A 12,101-nucleotide genomic window follows, 5' to 3' on the forward strand; every position below is an offset into this window, starting at 1 on the left:
GCATTAAGGTTTTCAAAGTACTTTAAGCATATTTATGTTCTTGATTGAACCTCACAACAACCCTTCTAGATAGATTAGACACACATTATTGTGCTTGAAGAAAACAAGATTCAGAGAAATTAATTGATTCAACTATAGTCACATAGTAAATGTGAAAGGCAGGATCTAAAATACATTGTTCATTCTTACTCATTCTTTTACATTGTGTCTCTCAGTGAAGGTGGTTGAATGTGTGAATGTGAGTGAGTAATTGTGTGTTGTGTTGTGTGTGTGTGTGTGTGTATCTTCTTTGAGAGGTGCAATGAGAAGTGAAAGAACTTGCCCATGGTCACATAGTATTTTTCTGAGATAGGACTTAAACCTACATGTTTCAAGGTTAAAGTCCAAGGTTAGACCATATATCCAATCTACTATATTATGTTTTAGCCTTAACATACATATATAAAATAAACACACACATGTGAGTCTATTCACACATATGTACATATATCCATGTATATTTATTTGTGATGAGAGGTCGTGTTGTGGAGTAGATATGATCTTTGGCAACATTAAAACTTGGGTTCAGATCCTTACTCTGCCACATATTAGATCTGATAATTTCTTAGTGCTCTGGACAGAGCTCTAAGGTTACAAGTTTTAAACAAGTTGCTGCTATGATGTAGAGTTTCCACACTTAGAGTTTTTATAACTTTCAATATAATCTAAATTCCTCAAGAGCATGGACTGTTTCATTTTTGCCTTTATACTTTCAGTTTTTAGCACAGTGCATGGAACCCAGTAGGTGATTTGTAATTACCTGCTTCTTTCTCTCCCTCCTCATCTATATAATCTAAATTACCAATCTTCTGTCTATCCAAAGGTATATAAATACTGAATAAACCTGACTTGTTAGTGAAATGGTAATGATGTTCTTTGGATGTGCATGGTCCTTTTCTATGTTCCTTTTCAATAAGTCTTTGCACTCAAGTGTTCAGTGCTTATGTTATTCTATTTATCCTCTCACAGGAGAGGATGATCTGAAACTCATTCATGCTAACATGAAAGAGATTTAGCAATTTAGTACCTTCAGAAATAGGTAAATTTCCAAAACCTACTGTTAAAAAATTGCTATACCCAAAGAAATTAATCTCTAATGGTAGAATTTCAGGCATCTCAAGAGGGAGATATCTGGGCATTCATGGATATAATTTGCTACTCAGATTCTATCATATAGACTATGTTGTCTATGTGGAAGGTCATTCCTTACATAAATGTGAAGAATCTCTGGCAATGAAAACAAATAATATCACGGAATTGGTATGGTGACTGTCAGAGGGGAAGGACCCTAAATGATGAAGGATAATTAGGAGATGTTCATGAGAGTGATAATGGTGAGGGTAATGTTGTTGATGGTGATAATGATTACTCACATTTCTTTAACCCTTTAAGATTTATAAAAATGCCTTCAAGATTATAGAATGTAGCATAGCTATTGTTATCCCCCTTTGACAGATGAAGAAACTGAGGTTTCGATATTTTGCAAAGCATCTCTTATTCATACAGTTTGTAGATAGGAAGAAGCTACCTTTCTAAGTTCAACTTAGCCATAGACACAAGAACTAGCTTTTGAACCTAAGGCTTGAGATAAACCAGTTTTGTAGCACACACAGCTGAGCAGTATCTTAGTGATCATTTAGTAATTTTATAGACCATATTATCTCCTCATAGTTAAAAGGCCAGTTGTTGGCCCAGGGAGGTTAAATAACTTGCCTAATTTCATCCATACATTAAATATCAGATGCAAGTTTTGAACCTATGTCCACTCACTCCAGAATCAGGATTCTTTCCATTGACCTATATCTACCAGGTAACTGAGGCTAAGAAAAGCTAAGTAATTTCTCCACCATCACCAAAGGATGAGCTTAATGAGAACCAGTAAATTATCTCTGTTAATCACTTTTTTCCCTAATAGAGGATGTAGGACTGAGGCCTCAGGTGTGACAGCATTTCAAATTTTCTGTTGCATTCATTATCTTTAATGGAAATTCTTTAGGAATATTACACAGAACTTTCAAAGGGATGCATTAAATTAAGTTGTTCTGTACAAACACAGATGCATAATAAGGCCCCCGGAAACCTATTAACCAAAGTCAGCTTCATTTTTTGATAGTCATTACTAGAGGGAATTATCTCTTTGCAAACACCAACTTTGTAATAGGACCCAGAGGCTTTTCATCATCATTTGTAAGCAAACTTTATCTCAGTTCACTCTCATTTAGATACAACCAATAACGGGTCAATTAATTTAAAGTTGTCATATGAAGGAGTGATGGACACTCAAATAGTGATGACTCCTAATCTCCCTAAGAAGTAGGATAAAGTGAAATGAATATTAGGTTAGGAGTCATAAAGATGGGTTCAAATCCTGTATCTGACATATATTATCTGGGTCCCCTTGAGTGGGGCTCATGCCCTTTCTTGGCCTCAGCTTCTTTATTTATGAAATGAGGGAATTGGCTTTGGTTGTATATTAATTATTTGAGCTCTAAATACAGTGATTTTATAATCTTCATGAGGATCCATTTACCCATTTGACTATTAATATACTGCAAATTAAATTAATCAGTTTAGTTCCACTCAAATGAAGTTCCAATGACCTATTTGAGTCCTAATAAAATCAATTCAATTCCACTCCAGAAACATTTATAAATCAGACAGTATAGTGCCAGAGAAAGTGTTCTATATTTTAAATCAGAGAAATTGGATTCAAATTCCATATGTGACTTGTTACTCATATCAACTTGTGGCAATTCAACCTTTCTAGGCCTCAATTTCCTCAACTAAAACAGAGACCTAACACTAACTCCTTCCTAGCTCAAAATCATAAGAACTAAATGTTGAGAACTTGCATTCTATTGGGGGGGGTTCAGGAAAAGGTTCTGGTTTACAACATATTTGCAGCTCATATTTATATGCATCTATATACAGAATAAGTACAATTAAATATAGGAAGGGGAGAAAACAACCCATGGGGGAATTATGGAAAGCATTGTGTAGGATAGGACACATTTATCAAATGCTAATGATGTTTGAGGTATCAGTCCTTGACCTTAAAGAAGGATGTAGCAAACTACACAGAGGATAGATCTTGATACCAAGGAGCCTTGGGTTAAAATTCCATCTGTGATTCACACTGTCTGTATGACCCTCTGCATGTGACTTAACCTCTATGTCTTAGGTCTGTAAAATGAATGGAAGGTGCCAACCTCCAAAAGTAGATGTAGTTTCCTTACCTGGTATTTCCTTGTATTGATGATATACCATTTCCAGGCTCTATACTTGTTCTAAAACACCTTACTGTTTACATCAAGTGATATATGTGTACATATATTGATTTGAGGAAGGGAACAAGCATTTGTTAAGTGCTCACTAGATATCAGGCACTATGTTAAGCACTATATAAATATTATCTCATTCTATCTTCACAACCCTGTGAGGTAAGTGATATTATCATCCCAGTTTAACAATTGAGCAAAGCAAGACAGACTGAAGTCAAGGGATTTGCCCAGAGTGTCTCAGATAGGACCTGAATCCAGGTCTTCTTGACTCCAGGCCCAGTTCTCTATCCATTGCACCACCTAGCTGAAAGGCAGTACGTGAAAACAACAACAACAACAACAACAACAACAAACAAAAATCAAGGAGGACTTTTAAGCACTGAAGAAGTTGAGAGGATAGACAGACTGGATATGTTTGGTGTTCAGAAAAGATATTCTGGAGGAAAATAGGTACCTACACTAGTTCTTAAAGGGGATAGAGTAAAATTAAGACTGAGGTATAGGGGATCCAAAAGGGATCTCTCCATCCTCAAATATTTCTTAAGCATTTTTTCTTGGATCTCTTTTTTTGCCTTATCACATTTTTTCTTATTATATTCATATATATGGAGTCATAGGAGTATTTAAAAAAAAATTAGAAGCATCCCGGAGACCATCTTGTCAAAATAGTTCATTGAGCATGATAAATCTTATTCCCTTTCTCCATTCCTATCTAAGACTGTAAACTTCTTGAGGGCAGAGTCAGTAAATTTCAACTTTATAAATCTAGTACCCTGAACAGGCCATTTCACACATCAGGTGTGCAATAAATTTCCATTGAATGCAATTCATCAAGATCAGAGAGTACTATTCATATTCTGAAAAGATCTGACTAAATCACTCCAGTACTCAATAAGCTCTAGTCACTCCCCTTTTCCTTTGGGGGTCAAATACAAATCTCTTTGTCTGGCACGTAAAGACCTTCACAACCTTGTTCCAAGATAACTTGCAAAGCTTATTACATATTACATCCCTTCACACTCTATACCATTTAGCCAACTTACTCTCCCATTTGTCCTTATACATCTCTCATCTCTAGGCCTTTGAAAAAACTATCCCCTCTTGATGGCATGTCCTAATTCCTTATCTCCATCCTTCATAATTCAGGTCAAATGACACATTCAAAATTTCCATATCATCCAAAGCCTAGTGCTTTCCCCCTAAAATTAGAGAGGATTGTGTAGCAGAGAGGGAATGTGTTTAAATATGAGGAAGAACTAGCTTTACATGCTTCCTCAGACACCATCTCTGTAACCCTGCACAAGTAAAACTTTCTGTGGGCCTGTGCTTCTTTATTTGTTAAATTTCAGTAATGGAATCCTTCCTGGCTGCAATTCTAAGAACCTACAATTTATGTTGGTTATATTTGATGCATGTCTTTATATATAAATATCATTTTCCTTTGTAAGCTCTTTTTGGACAAGGGCAGTTTCTTTTTTTATCATTGTATCAGCAATATGAACAACACATAGTAGCTGTTTAATGAATATTTTGTGAATTCAATACAATTTAACAAATTTTTCCCCCTGGAGCAATGAGGGTTAAGTGACTTGACTGAGTCACACAGGTAGTAAGTGTCAAGTGTCTGAGGCTGGACTTGAACTCAGGTCCTCCTGAACCAAGGGCTGGTGCTTTATCCACTGCACCACCCAACTGCCCCCTAATAAACATTTTTAAAGCACCTTCATTGGACTGTACTAAACACTAGGTATAAAGACAAAAATGAAACAATTCACTTCCATAAAGATCTTACTCCCTCCTGGAAAAATAGAAGAAGAGCAATGGGAAATTGAATGGGAAAATTTGTGCTTTTCTATACATTATGAATGTATAGAAAAGAGGTACCTGAGTTAACAATGAGAGGGAAAATATATAAATAATGAGGAAGTTGTTGTTCGGCCCTAATTTTTGGAAAGGACCAGTGACATCACAGGGTGATACCTTGGTGTGCATGAATTGGATTTAAGTGAGGCAGCATTACACAAAGATGTTAGCCTCATTCTCTCTTCCAGAGTCATTGATGTCATACCAAGACAAAAATCAGGACTGGTAGTGGCCTGAGATTCTGTGGAAGATCTTGGTGTCTTTAATGTCTGACCAAGCTCTAAGCATTCCACAGTGCCTTTGGGCACCTTCATGGCCACTGGAACAAATTGTTCCTATCTGCCCATTCTGCCAGGGGAAGTCTTCACTTCCTTTTAACTGACTATTAGGTTTAAGGCCTGTAGGTTTTCCTTAAGCTGGTTTGGCCATTTGCTAAGATGGTTATACTAGAGTATGGCCACAGTGCATGCTACAGCTTCTTGGAGCTCTCTCACTTGATGTGGATGTGGATTATGTAAATTTGGGGAGGCAGTTTACTAGGAATGCAGAATTTGTGAAAGGGAATTTTATGGCATGAGCCTGGAAAGGTGTGCATAAGCCATTCTGCCAGGGAGTTAAGTTTTATCCTTGAAATAATCATAATCATTATCATAATCATAAAAATATCAGCAACTAACATTTTATATTGTGCTTACTATATACCATGCGGGCATTCTGCTTAGCTCTTTACAATTATTATTTCCTTTGGTCCTCACAACAACCCTGAAAGGTAGGTGCTATTATTCTTTCCCCTTTACAGATGAAAAAACTAAGACAAGTGGAGATTAAATGACTTGACCAGGATCACAGAGCTAATAATTGTCATAGGCTAGATTTAGGGAGCCTTTGAAGTGTTATCAGACATGTGATCTAGGAAGGAAATTTTAACAATTATCCAGATGATAAGTATTATAGGAAAAAGATTATGGCATGGATCCTTATTAGAATGCTATTAAGATAGGGTCTATAACTAGGAGCAAAAAGAGAAATGGATATGAGAGGTTACTTCCTTAGACTGATATATCTCTGATCTCATTGATGTAGTAGAAATGTCATAGGGAAATGGAAAGAATGCTGCGATTTGAGTCACGTGTCTTGGATTAAATCCTAGTTCTTCCATTCGATTCTTGTGTGACCTTGGACAAACCACTTAATCCCTTGTGTCTCAGTTTCCTTACATGTAAAATTAAATAATTGGAATACATGACCTCTAAGGTTTCTCTTAACTCTAAATCCATGAATTAAGATTAATGTGGGTTTCTATAAAACAATATCGATGAAAAAACATCTATACAGCTTGGTGGTGCAATGTATTGAGTGTTAGAATTAGAGTCCAATAAGGGGAAAAATGCACAGGAACGTGGGGTATATAGAAGAGATACTGAGGCTAAAAGGGTTAAATGACTTTCTCAGAGTCATACAGTTGCTTAATGTCTAAGAATGGATTTGACAGATCAGGTCCTCTAGAATTCAGGCACAACACTCTATCCATTGTGCTACATACTTGTCCATCAAAATTCCTTCCATTCATATAAATGAAAACAGGATTTAGGCATTTTTGATGTTTCCCTGGTAATCTGTTGTTGAATGAACCATGCTGCTGCTGCCTATTAAGATCCTTTGGATTCTACTTTCTATTAACCATTTTATCAGCTCCATGAAGATGTAAGCTACTTTTGGTTATATTTGACTAACCCAGAATGTATAAGTAATTGAAAATGACTATTACTGCTTGGTGAAGTGATGTGTGCCCCCAAATATTTCCATTACGTTTTTGACCTATCGATCATGTGCTCTTGTTATAATATATATTTTAGTATTTTAAGAATATTTGATGTCATTATTATGTTTATTCCCTTCATGGATGAAAACTCTTTTACTTCTTGGGAAATGGTATTCCAGAGTTGATATGTTTTGTTTTTGTTTTATTTTTGCAGGGAAATGAGGTTTAAGTGACTTGCCCAGGGTCACACGGCTATTTAGGTGTCAAGTGTCTGAGGCTGGATTTGAACTCGGGTCCTCCTGAATCCAAGGCCAGTGCTTTATCCTTCCAGAGTTACTATGAACAAATAATTGAATGCCCTAAGATAAATCAAGTACTAAAATTTGGTAAGGTTGTCCCATGGGCTACAGGAACATAGTGTACTATCAATGCCAAATTCAAAGCCTTTCCTCCTGGGCTGATCTCTTAGATTTGGTGTTCCACTTCCATAGCCTAGGAAGGAAGGGTGTTGTTTAAAAATATAAATGTGGGTTCTCATCTGCACCCCCCAATTTTTTGGGGAAACTAGCTAAAATCACTGATAAATTCACCAAGGATTTAGGTTTTTAAGGGTTTATTAAAAGATATGATAGTGAAGAGAGAGAAAGATTGAGAACATATTCCTTAGAGCATGGGAATCAGCCCACGTGAAGTCCTGCCACCAAGCAGATGTCTTGAACCAAAAGAGAGAGATCCGTCTGCTAGCCTCAGCTTCCTACTTCCTGTCCTCCCAGAAATGGGAGATTCTTCAAGTTGATTGGCTGAGAGCAGTCTCCTGTTGATGTTACAGTCCATAGCCTCTGAGAACACACTCTCCTCAGGGTTGGCTAAATTTAAACTAGGTGGCTAACAGGGCAGGCCAGGTGTGGCTAAAATCTAATCACCTTTAAGTGGGTATTTAGTAGCTCCTCATTCACACCCAGTGCAAACGCTGCTAAGTCAATGAAGTTAGACACCTGGGTGTCTGCCAAATTCCATTATTTTACCACAGAAGGAAGGAAGGAAGGGAAGCATGCAGTAGTATATAAGTATAATTATTAAGTACCAGACACTCTGCTACAAGCTTTAGAAATATTAACTGATTTCTTCCTCTGAGGCAGGTAGGTGGCACAGTGGACAGAGCACTGTCCCTGGAGTCAGGAAGACCTGAGATCAAATCTCACTTCAGACACTTATTAGCTCTGTGACCTTGGGCAAGTCATTTAACCACAATTTCCTTAAAAAAAAACATCTGGAGGTGGCGCATTCGAGGCCAACCGAGCTCCTCCCCTTGCAGTGAGCTGCAAGGTGGCAGGACCTAGCTGTGCTGCCTCCTGTGGCCACCCCCCTCATCCGAGAGCTGAGTTGTGGTCCCACAGCGGGTCACAGGATAGTGTTGAAGTGGATCCAGAAGCAACTCATGAGCATGTACCACCATCTACTCCTGGTGCTGTTTGCCTCCGAAGAGGAAGTGCCCCCAATGATGACATCATAGATCCCTAAAGTATTGAAGTGTTGGCATAATTATACATTATCACACATCTATTAAGCCTGAGGCTCCCTTGCTACTGTGGTGGCTACCTGATAAATGAATTAATAATCCACTTGAATGCAAAAAAAAACCTAAAACCAAAACCAAAAGCAAAAACATCTGGATCCATTGCCAGTCATCTTGATCTTGCCACTGGACCCTCTGGTGGAGAGAGTAAGGTGGATAACATTGCATAGCCCTCCATCCCTTAAATCTAATTCATTGCAAGAAATGACATCACCCAAAGTCATGGTCCTCTTCAATAATGAAGGACAAACATATATATATATATATATATATATATATATATATGTATGTGTATGTTTATGTGTATTGTTTGTATATGTATGCACATACATATATATTGCTATTATCATTTCCATTTTACAGTTGAGGAAACTGAGGCAAGCAGAAGTTAAATTATATGTCATGGCCACATAGCTAGTGTCTGAGATTGGATTTTTAAACATCTTCTTGACTTCTGACTGAACATTCTTTATTCATCGGGCCACTTACCTGACTCAAGCTTGTTGAGTGATATAACTTTTGACATAAACTTTGAACTATGAGGAGTTGATAAAGTATGCTTTTCTTTGAAGAGATAAAGTGGAGTTTGGCAGTAATTAGAAGTCATTTTATTTATCTTCAATGTGGAATGAAGTCTCAACCTAGGTTTTGTGTGGTAAGGCAAGGAAAGATACAGTCATATTCATTCAGTCATACAGTGAATCTCAGAATGTTTCTCAAAAATCTCTCAGTAAGCCCATTACTGTTACTCTTATTCCAGACATCATTTGTTAAAATTTTTTAATACCACTATTTTTTTCGTCAAGCATTTTGTAGATCATTGATATGAGTGTGCTTTACTAAAATTTTCAGTGTTTCTGAGAGTGCATCCTCCTCAAATGTCTTTCTTACATATAATGGAAGTTCATTATTAGTTCCTCACTTATTCAGGAATTGAGAAACTTCCGGAGTGTATCTTTCCCAAATTATCTTTGTTTCTTATAAGGAGAGGTAATTTTAAGTGTAAGAAATAATAATAATAATAATAACTTTATATAGTTTTTTATATCTTTTCACTCATGCATAATTTAAATATGTGAGGCAGAGTTATGTCAAGTTGTCAGCCTCACTCTGTCTTCCAGAGTCATTGGAGTCTGGTGGCAAGACAGAAGTCAAGATGACTGACTAGGACTCCAGAACCAGTGGATGAACTTGGTATCTTTGATATCTAATGAAGCTCTAAGTCCTGTTGGAACAAACTGTTAACATCCAGCTATTATACTGGGAAATCTTCACATGCTTGATGTCGAGAACCCCTAAATTCACTGACAGATTTGAGGCTCCTCAATTACCCTCAATCTTTTTTAGCCCATCAGCCAAAATGGTTTACTATCGTGTGGCTGATGTCCATGCTACAGTTTCCTGGAACCATAGCTGAGTCAAGAGGTAGTTGGGGTGGGGGGAGCTAGGTGGCTCAGTGGATAAAGCAGCGGCCTTGGATTCAGGAGGACCTGAGTTCAAATCTGGCTTCAGATACTTGACACTTACTAGCTGTGTGACCCTGGGCAAGTCACTTAACCCTCATTGCCACCCCCCCTCAAAAAAAAGACAAAGAGGTAGTTGGATACCACAGGGAGAAAGCAGCCCTGAAAAGGCCTCAGCAGCCATCACACCAGAGGTACTGGTTTAAACTCAACATCTGTATTCTCTATTAACATAGCTCATATTATGGACCAGGCACTGCGCTAAGTGCTTTACAATTATTATTTGATTTGATCCTAACAACAACTCTATGAGGTACTTACCCCATTTTAAAGATGAGGAAACTGAAGGAAATAGATATTAAGTAACTTACACAGTATCCCACAACTCATAAGTATGTGAAATCGAATTTGAACAGGCATCTCCTTGTCAGCTGGCTGAAAAGCTCTGAGGATGATTTACCAGATCACATGGGACCCGGGTTGAGATCGGGGATGGAGCAAGGGCATGGGCAGGGGCAGGCACGGGGGCAGAGGCTGGGGCAAGGGCAGGGGAAGGGGCAGATCCAGAGCCAGAGATGGGGGTGCATTGGGGGCAGAGTTGGGGGGGGAGTGCGTGGACCAGTCCGCGGACCTCACCTTCTTTTGAAGTTAAGGAATCCAAGGAAAGAAGAGATTAAATGACATGCCCAAAATCATACAACCATTAAGTTTCTGAGGTAAAGGTTGAACCCAAATTTTTCTGACTCCAGGCCCAGGGCTCTAGCTACTACACCATGAGGAGGCCTATTAGAGAAATTATGGAAGTGAGTGATGTTCAAATGGATGTTGAACTTGATGACCTATGGCATGTCTTACAACTCTAGTATCCTATTTCTTAAACTATTGATTTGTTCATATTTGAAGACAATGGGTTATGTGGATTATTTCACAAAGCAAGCCCTATGAATAGCTTTGTTCATTGCCTCTTTTACATCCTTGTTCCTTAGGCTGTAGATCATGGGGTTCAACATAGGAATGACTGTGGTATAAAACACAGCCACCATTTTCCCCTGCTCTACAGACTCCTCTGTAGGGCGCCTGAGATACATGAAAATGAGTGTCCCATAAAACATAGTAACAGCTGTGAGGTGAGAGCCACAAGTGGAGAAAGCCTTCTTTCTCCCCTCTGCAGAGCGCATGCGAAGGATAGCCACAACAATGAATGTATAAGAGATCAGCACCACAGACAGAGAATATGTGAAGTTAATTCCTGCAATGACGATCATGGTATATTCCTTGATGTGGATGCCTCCACAGGCTATCTTGATGAGCGGTGGATCTGCACAATAGAAGTGGTTGATTTCAAAGTTTCCACAGAAGTACAATCCATAGGTCCACAAGGTACAAATGAGGCTTACAGAGAAGCCATAAACATAGGGTACTGAGATTAACCGAATACAAACTGTCCTTGACATTTTACTCCCATAAAGCAGAGGGTTACAGATGGCCATAAATCGATCAAAGGCCATGACAGCCAAGATATAGACCTCCACATGGACAAGAGCAATAAAAAAATAACACTGTATTAAGCACCCAACATAGGAAATGGTTTTGGTCTTGGATAATAAGTTTTCCAGCATCTTTGGGGTGACATTGGAGGAGAACCACACATCCACAAAAGATAAATGACTAAGAAAGAAGTACATGGGACTCTGGAGCTGGGGACTGACACTGATTAGTAAGATCATGCCAAGATTTCCCACCAGAGTGATAACATACACAATTAAGAATATCACAAAAAAGAGGACCTGAAGTTCCTGCCGACTAGTTAGGCCTAAAAGGATGAATTCAGTCACATCTGTGTAGTTTGGGCTTGGCATCACCTTACCTCTGCCTGAGGCTTAGAGTCATTGGCTCTATTATCTGTTGAAACAAAGAGAAATTGTTAGTGATTTCAGTAATGTTACCAATCCTGCTTATTATTATTTCTTAAAAAGAAAAACAAAACAAAAACCTCTCCACCTTTTCAATTTCTATTAGATTTTACCCATCTTCCCTTCCCCATATCCCAATGTTACTGTAGTTTTTAGAGATTATCCAGAGAAGAGAAGAGGGCTAGGAATATAGAGATGCAAAAA

General features: G+C 38.2%; 1 protein-coding gene across 1 annotated transcript; it reads right to left on the reverse strand.

Moving 5' to 3' along the window:
- Positions 1 to 10,904: 10,904 nt before the first annotated feature.
- LOC122732334 (olfactory receptor 5M9) lies at positions 10,905 to 11,843 on the reverse strand. Its single transcript, XM_043972396.1, has one exon. It carries the CDS (start codon positions 11,841 to 11,843, stop codon positions 10,905 to 10,907), a length of 939 nt encoding a protein of 312 aa, XP_043828331.1.
- Positions 11,844 to 12,101: the final 258 nt, after the last annotated feature.

This window comes from Dromiciops gliroides, chromosome 6, assembly GCF_019393635.1.
Source record: "Dromiciops gliroides isolate mDroGli1 chromosome 6, mDroGli1.pri, whole genome shotgun sequence".
NCBI lineage: Eukaryota > Metazoa > Chordata > Mammalia > Microbiotheria > Microbiotheriidae > Dromiciops > Dromiciops gliroides.